The sequence below is a fragment of the Hippocampus guttulatus genome, chromosome 3 (assembly GCF_054856545.1).
Source record: "Hippocampus guttulatus isolate MCC_2025c chromosome 3, RoL_Hgut_1.0, whole genome shotgun sequence".
Classification (NCBI taxonomy): Eukaryota; Metazoa; Chordata; class Actinopteri; order Syngnathiformes; family Syngnathidae; genus Hippocampus; species Hippocampus guttulatus.
Genome location: NC_141263.1, coordinates 14,754,667 through 14,767,451, shown reverse-complemented (window position 1 = coordinate 14,767,451; position 12,785 = coordinate 14,754,667). Strand labels below are relative to the sequence as shown.

The following is a 12,785-nucleotide window of genomic DNA, read 5'->3' as shown; positions in this document are numbered from 1 at the left end:
GGTTTGTGTCATCTTTGTTTGATGGTTTGCTGACATGACAAGTTGTGACATTTTCAGGTAATGTATGAAATTAAAGATGTGAATTTTTGGATGGTGAAAAATTAAAAGCAGCAGTATGGCCTGCCATGTCTGCAATAGCACTTAAAGCAAACTTTTAAGATGTATTAAAACTACCCTTTGGGCATTTACGCAATAAGAAATGTTAGGGAGTACAGGCAAATGGCAATGGTGAGGTTGACTGCGTGGGCAATTAATTTGAGTACCTGCATCAGGAGAATAGTAGAAGCGTCTCTTGGGCTCTGCACGAGGTGCATTCAAGGTCCCTCAGCAAAGCTCCAAATCAGTCGACAAAACACTACCTCTACAGGTATTAGTAAATTCGTATTACTTTAATAACTATGGTGTGCTTACAAAAATATCAAATAACTGATTCATTAAATTCCTCAATAAAATCTGGAGAATGCCGAAACAGATCGGAACGTGAACAAGTGAACTCGTGTGAATTAGACGTTTGTTTTAGTTCAATGTGCCCTCTCCAAAGGCCTCTGAGTGTGACGTCTGAGAAGAGGTTTCCGAATAAACTTTGTGACATTACATGTAGGTTACGCTGGGGATGTTCAGGTCCCAAGCTATCCTAAATCGGCTGAATATAATATGAAGACGGAATCGTTTGAAATGAAGGCATTTGGAAGGTAGCGGTAAAGATATAAAATCTCTTGTGAATTTTATTGTGAAAAGGTGGGATTTGGAGGACTCTGATAAATAGTTTCATGTTGTAATGAACTGAATATTGGGAAGTGGGAATTAAATGTTGGAATTGTAGAAACAGGTGGTCAACGTAAAGTATCACTTCAAAAGGTCATTTTATTGTGAACATTTTGGAATAGTATTTCCCAAGACGTCCCGAATGAGCTGCGGGCTAATGAAACTGGGAGAATTCGAGGAATGTGAAACAGCTGCCAAGATGTCTTGAACAGTTTAAATTTGTGGAACAAGTTGTGAAACTTTCGCTGATGGTGTAGTGGTACGCTCGCCTCACTTGTGTGCGGGCAGCGTGGAATCGCTTCCCACTCAGTGACGGTGTCGGCGTGAATGGTCGTTTGTCTCTTATGTGCGCTCTGCGAATTGACTGTATGAATTTGTAAAATAACTTTCCACGATGACCTGTGGAGTCGCTGGTGGTGTATTGGTACATTCGTCTGACTTATGTGTGATCGGTTCCCACTCAGTGTGGATGTGGGTGTGAATGGTTGCTTGTCTCTATGTGCCCTGTGGCTGACTGGCGACCAGTTCAGGATGTTAGTCTTGAGTTTCACCCAAAGTCAGCTCGGATAGACTCCACCAACTCTCCGCAACCCTGTTAAGGATGAGCGGTGTTGAAAAGGGATGGATGGATGACGATGACCTGCATGTGACCATTTAACTGGAAATGGTGTTTTGATCGATGGAGAAATGCTCTTCAGCAGTCACACATCGCTGAAGGTTTAGATCCTGGTACACACATTGGAAATGAAAGCAAACAATGTTCAACAATACATGCTTTATTTTTTAAAAAACAAACAAAAAAAAGTCAATTACTATCTTGTATTGCACAAGGATGCTTTTGAACCATCCAAGATCCAAAGTGATGAGAAGTCCCAGCAGTTGAGGAAGCAACTTCGAGCACAATTTGATCAAACATAACCAAGTCGGAGGAATGTAAAAGAAAAATGCAACTTGCAGTGCACAAAAAGAAAAATAACAGGGCGAAAAATCACTTCTCTGTGAACACGAACAATAAACAGGAATCACCATCGTTTGTGAGAGAAAAGCGACCCTGCGAGTATTTGGACGAATATAACAACAATTCTTCATAAACCGACAATAACAGGTGCTCTCGTATGGAATGTCATTAGAGCATTTATTCCGTATCCTTGATGTCCAGCTTCAGGTTCATTCATGTACTAGTGTCCTCATTGTCCACCAGCGATTTGGACATTTATGAGGCAAACATTGGCATTCTCGGAGGACAACTACATGTTACAAGTGAAACTGTGCACGAGTTGCCAACTGTGCTACTACTTGTACTAGTAGTGCCAAGATAAAAGTCAAAAATTGCGCACTTCACCACAGTAGTAGTCGTGCACAAACGCCAAGGTGTGCACTTTTGCCTCACTCGTAACACGTAGCCCAAGTTTTCCTACTTAGTGAGCAAAAATATAACAAGCAGTGGCTTTACTAGTGTCCCCTATTCATTCCACTAGAGCTTTAAGTTGTTTTACTCGTGAGGACAAAGACCATACTAGTACAGTTTTTCGGACTAAATGCTCAAACGTCATTAATCACGTGAACCCATACAGAAAGGGAGTTCAAAATACAATTGTGTAAAAGCGTAAACAAAATCCCGTGGGCCTTCATTACTTGACTCGACGAAAGTGTTGTGTCCAAGGTAGTAGTACCTGTACTGATAAAGTGCTAACACACCACAGACAGCGTGCTCAGGTTACAGTACACACGGAGATTCTTACTATCTTTGGTGTCTAAAAACTTTATAAAATCACTTAATATCCATTCCCTGCGAGCTTTGCATTGACGAAATAAATATGACGGCATCCTTTAGGAATCATTTTATGATAAGAAGGATTAAAAAAAAATCATAAATCACATCCTTTCCCCAGATTATGCGTACTGTAACTTTAAAAGAGTTCCTCAGCAAAAAAGGTGATCAGGAAAGAAAGCATGTATAAATACAATAAATAGTTGGGTTGTTTTTTTTTGTAGTTTTTTGTTTAGTTCAGCACTTCCGAAAAGACCAAAAGTAGTTCTCTTGTGTTGGGGAAGTGGACTGACAAAAGAGAGTTTACATTCATGTACTATGCAAGGCAGTAGTGGAGGATTCATCTGGAAATCCCACAGTGCTTCTTGACGCTCCACCGGCAGGAACATTGGAGGAACTCCTTCGTCCCACCCGTCCGTTCGTCTTTCCCCCTTCTAGATCTTGGCTACGTAATTGTTGGGGAAAAGGCCTTGCTTCCCTCGCAGACGTCCTGACCACCATCCAGAAGCGTCTGAAACAATGAGAGAGATTCATTAGATTAAGTCTAGATTAAGCACCGCGACCCTTGTGAGGATAAACGGATCAGAAAATGAATGGATGGTAAAATTGTTGATCAATATTGGTCTTTTAATATTTAAAATAAACTGAACAAAAAAATCACAAAATTGCTGAATGATGTAATAATAAACATGTTCAATGTATCTGTCAAGCACATTTGGTTTAAATTAATCCCCATTATGAATTGCATCATAAACACAATTATTAAACTGACCAATTATTGAACCAAAAGAAAATGTGAAATATCGATGTAAAATGACTTCTTTCAACAATACTACAATGAATTTTAAAAGGATTGCGCCAGTGGTGGTTTTGAGTGGGCACCATTCATTTGCCGTCTGGACGCAGAAGAGACACCTGCCAATTGTCCAAAATGGCAACCTACAATGTGTCCTGCAGTTACGTGATGCGCACATACCCTCTTTGATGATGTCAATGATGTCATTGGCATTGAAGCTGAGCTCGTCCGTGTCTTGGGCATCGTAGGCGTACAGGGCTTTGCACTGGGGCACCTGAGGTTTAGGTTTGGGTGCAGGTTTGGGTCGTCCGCCCCCTGGTGGAGGTCTGGTGGTTGACGGTCGGTGGGCTCTGATGTAAACACATCAAACAGGACCAATGTGTCTCAGTTCCAAACGCACGACCGCGTAACAGCTGCACTATTGTCACAACAAGAAGTTAATCAGCTGTGTCACTGCATGTTATGATTTCATCGTTCACGGTTCAGTTTTAACTGTTTCTACGAGGATTATAAATGGTGAGAAGCAGCCATTAATTCGTTCCACCTCCCCCCACCCCCCAAAAAAACCCCAATACAAGTAGTTTCTTTAATGAGGAAAATATTTGAATATACGTGGATATCATTTTTATGGAATTATATAATTAGTCCCCGCAGGATTCCGCGGAATTGAAACCAATCCACGGGAATAAGGGCGAGGTGCGTAATATCAGCATCATAGCTGCAGTTTTCATCCCGGCAGCTAGATGTCGCGGTCAGACAGGCTAACGTTCACACTGAAGCATGCTGCCCAATTCAGATTTGTTTTGTTTAATACGATCTTTTTTGTTTGTTTGTTTGTTAAATCCGCTCTTATATTCTTGTTCAAGCATTCCCATGCATGCTATTCAAGTGGAAACAAAAACACTAGCATAAAAATGCTGGCATCCAAGTATTCTTTTTTGCCATTAGGTTTAATATTCTCACTAATATTTTTATCCCAATGTACTTATTTTTGGAGGTGGTGGGGGAAGGGATCACACATTTTTCGTTATAATGTGAAGGCTAATAAAACGCTGCCGTTAATGATATTGTGGTATTTTATATCACCCCCCCCCCCACCCATGATTAGAGACAAACAATCAGCATTGACAGCAATGTTTTTAAATGTGTGTGTGTAAGTGTTACTAGCATTGCCACTGATACAGTGTCAATATTCTCAATAGTTTGTGTACAAACTAAAATAAAAAAGCATTTCCATTTTAGTACGTTAAATATGCTTTTTCTTTTTTTCCCCACTACAGTAGTGTCTTGTTTTGGCCTACTGGTATGAGCTCAAGTTGGATATCGAAGAAATACTCACATGACTTTATGGAAAGCTGATTAAGGAATGCTCAAATGGCTATATTATAGTATAAAACTATACTATAGTCCCCAATTTTCTTTTAAAATAATAACTATTTAAGTGTAAAATGTGGGAGTACACACACACAAAAATACAAACATCAATCTCGGGTAGCTTGAAAGCATAATCCACTGCTTTGCTTATTATGGAATGTTCGTTTTCCAAGTCAAGGCGTTGCATTGGAGTATGACCTCTGTAATTAAAATCCTTTTGTACTGTGATTTAACCACCACCCAAGACACAGCAAACACTCACATTCTTCCATTTGAGGCTGCTCCACTGACGCCATAACTACAAAAAGAGTACATTATCTAAATTATGTCAACTCAGAGACCCGTGTGTGAGCATGACCAACAACACATTTGGAAAGGTATCATCCTGGATGGCAATGTGTCTTTACTAACGGTATGTGTATACCGTAGGTCATTTTAGAATTGGAGGAAATATTTTAGCCATCTCGAGCAAGAGGGAATAAAAGTTGAGCTTCATTGAGCATGTCACTCAAACCAATTCAACCATGTTACTCTTTGTTATCATCAAAAGACATATCAAACTTTTTCTTTTTTATTGCATAGCTAAATCTGGTTTTTTAACAATTAGCGTAGCATTTAAAACAGCTAGCATGTACGCCTGAGCAAAAACTATAATGCTAGCAGAGATTTGCAAACCCCTTACAGCAGGGGAGTCAAACTCATTTTTGTCCCGGGCCACATTTTGGTCACCGTTTCCCTTGGAGGGCCATTATGACTGAAACTATTGTTTAAGGTACTGTCATAAGGGGTTTGGTAACAAGAAAATCCTGACAATCTCTCTCTTATTTATTACAAAGGAGAATTTTAAATGTTGGTAGGGATTTTAGCAAGCATCAATGAATTTGTTATGTTTGATTTGCTTTTGTGGGCCATAGAAAATGATGTGGCGGGCCAGATCGGGCCCCCAGGCCTTGAGTTTGACACCTGTGCGTTAGAGCATTGACAGGATACAAAAGTTACTGTTCACATACAGCAATATATTTGAAATACATCTGTTCCAGGTGACTGAGTATCAGTTGACAATAACCGTGTACCGTTGAGGTTTATGACCTATTTTTCATGGAAACATAAAAAACATTGCAGATTAAATTATGCTGAAATTTTACATGCTTAAGAAACCCTCCTCCAATTCTGGAATGACCTTCATTTGCATTGAATTGTCAATTAAAGTCACTTAAAACCACCAGTATCAATATTCAGCACATATGCTAGCCAACCACAAAAGTCACTTGACCTTTACTCCCTTGCTACGCATACGAATGTGAGACTCCTCACCCTGCAGCGCCTTGATCAGGAACCTTGAGAAAGTCCAGATTGGGTCCAGGTTGCGGTCGTAAACTGCCCCTCTCCCTGGGCTGGCTGAGGTTGCTGGGGAGCTGAGGGCGAACGGGTTCGCCCCGCTGATGGAATTGCGAGTTCCGCATATTGGCCATGTGATTGTTGTTCTTCAACCCGCCGTTCTGGTGAGCGACTGTGAGCAGGAGACAGAATAAAATTCTGATAACCAATTAAAAGGCCATTTCATTCCAAAAATATGTAATGAATCAAAGAACTTATTTATTCCCTTAACCCATACAACAATAAAAGATGTGAATTACGGGCACAATGTCTGACTGTTTTCACAATGCTTTGTCCAATTGTACCTGTTTAACTTTACAACACAGTGAAAAAGAAGCAAAAATCGGCCGATTTGTTTTACCTATTTTGCACGTGTGTGTTTATTATTGTGTGAAAATGCCAAAAGGGGACTTTGACCCTTTCATGCACCTTGTAACCTGGTAACATGATAGCTGTCCACTGTAGTAAGCGCTGGCCCTGAAAGGGTAAATGAGATCATACGGGTTGTATAAAGTGTTGGTGCGCATGTGTTTGCTCAAGTGTCTTATTTTGGCAAGTCTGCTGACTAATACTATTGACAATCCTCACTTGAAGTTTGTGGTGAATAATCTCATAATTCTAACTACCGAATACAGTCTTTGATCTAACACGGGTTCATGATAGCACATTCAGTGCTTTGCTGCCGTCTTCTATATGGAATTACAAGCTCTTTTCGGGGAGTATCAACGATTTACAAATTGTCGTTATTTGCAAGTAAGTTGCATTCTCTTTTTAACAAATGCTTCTTTTTTTCCCTGAATATAGCCCAAGTTTTTAGAGATGTCATTTCCATAATATACGATGTAATATTCTGACAATGAAGTTATATTTTTTTAATATCATGACTTTCTTCACTGATTTGAGTTTTGATTAAGATTACTGTATAACTTCATCTTGGAAAAATAGGACTTTGCTCCTGTAAGATGACAGTTTTGCATTGGATTCCATATTGTACTCAGGTTGAATGAATCCGCAGCGTGTGATTGCAGCACCTGGAGGTCCCGGTGCGGCCCGCGACGGCGTGTTCTGGTGTGTTCGAGAGCGTCTCTGGGCCTTGTTGATCCTGGAGGGACCTGAGATAGGAATGCAACGCGAATGGGTTTTGTGCACATCATCAGGGCTCATTTTCGCAACTCCGATGTGCTTCTACTCACGCGAGTTCCGAGGAAGTCCCGGCCCGATGCTGACCTGCAGATTTTTGCTGGAAGGCTTGAGCACAGCCATTTCGCCCTGACCCTGGACGAAAGTAATCTGTCGGGAGCCAGCTCCGCCACTTATAATGCCCCAGTTCTCCTTTTTCAGCTTCAACGACAGTCTGACGTCCAAAGAAAAAAAAGCCGTTCACTGTCCAGCCTTGACAACCACTAGTCTGGTGTGATTTGGACTTTTCCGATCACAAATTTGTTTGTCTGTATGTAGTAGAGTTAAACAGTCTACACAACCCTGTTAAAAGATGATTGCAGTGTACAGACAAATCGGAATTTCCAAGTGCGTAGCTTCAGTGTTGTATCATGTTTTGCCACATACTGGGCAGCTCTCTGGTCTACTGGAAGACATGTAGTGCAATTTAGAGCAAGAAGAAGAGGGAAAGCAGGTGCCTACGTCATCTCATGTATGCCTGTGAGTGTTGTGAAACACTCTCTTTGTAGGTGTTGCTGCTCTGTTTGTGTTAAGCAGAGGTTGTTTTAAAACATAATACTGTAATTACCGTAACATCTATGCTAATTTCCGCATCTACGGTGTTTTTCATTCCATGCTCGCATTGAGCTGGCGGATTTTCATTAGGGTAGCTAAAAATAAGAGTCTGGTTGAACCATTTAGTGTCTGAATGTGTTGCTGCGCTGTACGTGTTGAAGTTGCACTCATTGAAGGCTTATAATTACGTCACATCAACGTTAATTTCCGATGGCATTTTACACATTACAGTGAATTCCAGATTTGTGTTTACTTAATAGGCTGTATCAAATTGTGTGTGTGTGTGTGTGTGTGTGTGTGTGTGTCCTTACGTGTTACTAAATTTGAGTGGTAGAGTCCTCTGGGTTTTCTCCTCGAACCTGCGGGCCAGTAAACTGATGAACTCCGTTTTGAAGACACACTCCAGCAGGCTGTCATACTCCTGCTCATGTAGGATCATGAAGTCATCCTGTAGGGTGCTGGAGGAAATAGACACATTTACATGTCGGGGGTTGCAGACTCTAAATCTTGTCGTCCCATGAATAGGATTCATCGGAAGAGTAGAAGTCAAGACAGTGCTTCCTGGTTTCTTTGGGCTTTGGTATCACATATCCGCTACACAAGAAATATGAAAAAGATCTGCCTTCCAAGAATATAATCATGAGCTGTTTTGATGGACACTGTTAGTACATAATAAGTTTCTTATTGTGGTTGTAGTTTGCAGTGGTGACAAAATATTAGAAAACAGCTCAGTATGATACAGTACATTCTGGACCACTGAAAATTGCAACCACAATGATAAGCGTGGCAGTCATTTATTTATGCTCGCTGCTCATACTACTAGTGAATTGCTACAGGTAAACTTGTAAAATTTTATGGGTAAATTTACATTCTACTCACTACTGGTGCTACTTTTGGTCTACTAGTGAACAATTCAACTTTACCAATAAATTAATATGCTGCACGAGTAACACAGCGAGGTCATACTCGTAGACATGTGTCACTCACAAGTAGCTAACTGGCTCAGTTTCAGAAGAACAGCTGAGGCGTGATTGGTCATAACCTGAGCATCAGTGATGACATTTTCAGTTGACGGCAAGTGGGAAAATGGCCACCGTGACATGGCTAAAAACAAGGTGGAATTTGCTGCTTAACTCATACTCCACCAACGCAATGTTGATGAGAATTCCATTTTTAGCCAAGTGGAGGCAAATAGAACAAATTATTTGTACTTCCCCCTTAATTCTTCTCGAGTGGTGAATTGTTTTAGTGATGAAGACAAACAGCATACTACAACATGAACCTTAAAATGGATATCAAGATATGGATGAAACGGCTTTCCTCAAACGGCTTTCTACTGTGACAAATGAGTACCTCAGAGACACTCCCAAGATCCTCTCCACATTAATTTGCCGCTTGAGCACCTCAGTCACTTGTCCTTTCTCCGGTCCCTGTTTCACCTTTTCTCTTCCTATCAGGTACACCGACCTCGGCGTCAGGATCAAGTCCCTCTTGATTGGCTGAGCAGGGGAAATATAATTCATGAGTACAAAATAAATCCGTATGGAAGTAACGACCCCAGGTTGAAACCCACCTTGAAGCGGCGATCATATTTGGTGACTTTGTCTGCAAAGTCGATCTTCTCCCTCTTGGCCAGAAACTGCCGTAGCTCGGGCCTGTCATCCATGCCCAGGTAGTCTCCCATAAAGTTCCTGTTCAGGCTGTGTCGCCGCCTCTCCTTGTGATTCAGCAGGAGGTCAGATGCTTCACAGACACACAAACAAAGTTTGTGAGCAAAGTTCAATGTGCACCCTGGACCTAAATGTGACACCACTAACCTTCCTCGCGCATCTGGACATACTTCTTTTGGGCCGCATATTTCCGCCAAGCTTTTTGGATGGTTCTGGCATAGCCATCAAACTTGCGCTCCCTGGTCTCTTCGAGCAGAAAGAGCTGCCAAAAGAGGGCAGAATAATGTTAACCCTTTCGGGGACGGCGGTTACTACAGGGTGCATGAAAGGGTTAGAATCACCCACAAACCCAAAAAATAGACAAATACATTAACACCAAAAAGATTCATTTTGTACACCAATGATTAATAAGCAGTGCCGCGAGAAATCCATAAGTCTCGTGGGAAATTATTCAATTTTACAAAATTGGTCCAAAAACCATTTGTTGATCTATCTTTGCCAACAGCATATTGTGTGGGTGTAGAATGCTGTTTTAAATGAGTTGTGCTGAATGTATTGAACATTTTTCATGTGATTTTGCCATCAGAAAAGTAATTTTCCCAGTTCAAGAAAAACAGCTGTTTTGGGTGTTATTCTACACGTGAGACAATCAAAAACATGCAATCACACTCTGTGGCCTCCAAGACTTGCAGACTAAACATCCTGCCCGCCAGCACACTGCAGCTACTGCAGTACACACAATGCTATCATCGTCGACACCCCCGCTGCTGCCGCAACAACAAACAGCATTATAACCTTTTTCTGTAAGAAATTGATATTTGATGACAAATGGTATATCAGTACATGTAGACATAATATAACTTACAGCATGTATTCTTCATCCTCTGCGCAGAGCAATAACATTACTGCGGATTACGGAGTAGCTGACACGTCTAAACATATATTATCTGTATTATCATTATTTTGTCAGTATCTACTTTCGGAAGTCATTTGTAACCATTCAACACAAAAAGTCACTTCGGCCATATTTGTCTCAATGGTATGAATGACAGTTCTCGCCAGATCATCCATCACCACTTTGGGTCTTTGCGGCCATCTGGCTAAGCGTCAAACAATCTTCACTTGTTTCATCCAATAGGGTAAAAAAAAACAAAAAAAACCGCTTCAGTCTCAAAACTAATTAGCCAGCCTCGGTCTTATCGCTGAGAAAGGTTTGTTTTGAGAAGCCTGTCAGCCGTTTTCATTCTGTGTCATATTTGACTTTCATAAGCACACCTCAGTGACGTGGACTTTGAGCATGAGGCGGGGGGTCGGGGCCCGCTGGTGAATAAGTAACATTCAGCATCAGCTGTGAGGATGAATTAAGACTAAGTTGTCTGTGCATTCATTTTATACACATGCGTGTGTGTGCATGTGTGTGTGTGTGTGTGTGTGTGTGTGTGTGTGTGGGCATGCGTGTGCGTGTGATGTATACAAATCTCAACAAGTACGAGCGCAGACTCAACAAGCGGCGCTTTCATAGAAAATGTCCAGGGAGCAAAAAAGACGAGCGAGCCTATTGGATGTTGTGTCAACTCGCCAACCACACTGGGTACTTTGTTGAGTGCGTGCTGACGCAGGGCGACGGCTCGGGTGGCGTCTCCTCCCCGACGTCAACGAGCCGCCCGTAATTTAGGATACTGATTTCTATGGAAAAAGCCATTTCAGCATTTATTCTATATTCTTCATGCTTATGTACGGTATTAGTACATGCTTTGGCTTTACTAGTAAGACAATTCAATGAACTCGTAGAAGGACTATGTTACCAGTCAGATTTATTTAACTACTACATCACATTTCTGCACACTTGGACAACTTTAGTATACTCTTAGGTCAACTATGTATTATTCGTGATGCAAATTTACTATGGGCATTATGGGTCATTCCAGTAGGCCAAAAGAGGGAGGAGTAAAGCAAAAAAAAATAAAAATTACGAGTCAGTTTCTACAGCTGCGCTAGAGTTCTTAGAAGCGGTAACAAAGACCGTACTAGTACATGAACCTTATCTTAAATGCTCAAACAGCTTTTCCAGTGATGCCTTAATCTTGTGTTTAAAATGTTCATCTCAACCACTCATTTCTTGTTTTCATGCTCAGGTATAAATCTGCCATAAAAATAGTGCTTTGGTGCCATCTTGTTGTCAAGGAGTTATGTTGAAATGAGTTGAGGCGCTTCATGTCGTGCTTTGTTGCCATCTTGTAGCAACTAGAGGCAATTCAACATCTTTTTGGGGCGTCATTTTTTTTCGACGGTTCTCGCTGCAGTCTACACCAACTGCTAAATAAATGGATGTCTTCGTGGCTAAAGAGAGGTGATGCGCCACGGCCAAACGTACCGACTCGGGGGCTTTGACGAACACCTTGGTCTGACCCAGCTGGAACTGATCCTGGTCCATGTTGACAGAGCGCATGAGGTGAAGGACACCTTGTTTCTCGTCACCTCGCCATGAGGGCCACGATTCTTTGGTCAGAATTGCATACCTGCATTTAAAAAAAAAAAAAAAATTAATAAAAAAAAGATCTGCATATCTCACTGAGGAGTGTCATGATCCACTCAGAGTTGTTTATTTCTTTTTTTTAATCTCAAATGGCTTTTCATGGGTTGGCTCATGGCTGCAGGCGCATCCAAAGCAGTCCAAAGCTCTCTGGCCACACCAGATCGTTCCTTTGTCGCCGCCATTTGCTGAGCTGCATTATGGCTTTCTTCCATGTTGGATAATGTTCCTAGCTGGATGTTGTTTGTGCTTGTTTTCCCCCCGTGTCTGGTCTACATCAATCCTCATTTTGTGCTTTAATATTGTTGATTACCATTTTTCCTACTCACCGGTAAATGGAGTGCACTTATTTATTACTCTTTTTATTGTATTATTTTGTATTCAGTTACAATATCTAATCGTCAGCAGAACCTTTTGCAATTGCAGTAAAGGTGATGGTACTATTTCTACACTCGTTTCCTGCCTTTCTTGTGCAATAGACATGCAAGAGATTCAAAGTTTATCACGAGAACAACAATACACGCTGTAAGTCTAGATAGCATGTAATTGCTAAAGTTGCTCATTGTGTATAGTTTAAACCAAGAGTATTTGTCAATTTCACCAAGCCAAGACTTTCTTTGAAGACCGTTTATGGCCGCTCTGTACAAATTTAAACATCTCATTAACTGATGAGACCAAATGAAGGTTAATGGTTCCGCTCAATGCAATCTTCATTATGCTAAAATGCTACACAGTAATCACAGCGTTTCAAAGCGTTTACCCCCA

General features: G+C 41.1%; 1 protein-coding gene across 2 annotated transcripts in view; it reads right to left on the bottom strand.

Annotated features, from left to right (window-relative positions):
- Nucleotides 1-1,525: 1,525 nt before the first annotated feature.
- The window catches only part of myo1ea (myosin IEa), a 48,452-nt gene continuing 37,192 nt past the window's right edge, over nucleotides 1,526-12,785 (bottom strand). The window contains exons 19-29 of one of the 2 annotated variants that reach the window (XM_086106968.1): nucleotides 11,862-12,006; nucleotides 9,635-9,749; nucleotides 9,391-9,560; nucleotides 9,171-9,316; nucleotides 8,129-8,275; nucleotides 7,277-7,437; nucleotides 7,115-7,195; nucleotides 6,021-6,216; nucleotides 4,969-5,004; nucleotides 3,513-3,682; nucleotides 1,526-3,047 (exon numbers count right to left, since the gene is read on the bottom strand). In XM_086106968.1, coding sequence (XP_085963094.1) covers nucleotides 2,971-3,047; nucleotides 3,513-3,682; nucleotides 4,969-5,004; nucleotides 6,021-6,216; nucleotides 7,115-7,195; nucleotides 7,277-7,437; nucleotides 8,129-8,275; nucleotides 9,171-9,316; nucleotides 9,391-9,560; nucleotides 9,635-9,749; nucleotides 11,862-12,006 — 1,444 coding nt within the window. In that variant the 3' untranslated portion in view covers nucleotides 1,526-2,970. The remainder of the gene's footprint in view (nucleotides 3,048-3,512; nucleotides 3,683-4,968; nucleotides 5,005-6,020; nucleotides 6,217-7,114; nucleotides 7,196-7,276; nucleotides 7,438-8,128; nucleotides 8,276-9,170; nucleotides 9,317-9,390; nucleotides 9,561-9,634; nucleotides 9,750-11,861; nucleotides 12,007-12,785) is intronic. The other variant, XM_086106970.1, reaches the window with a different exon arrangement.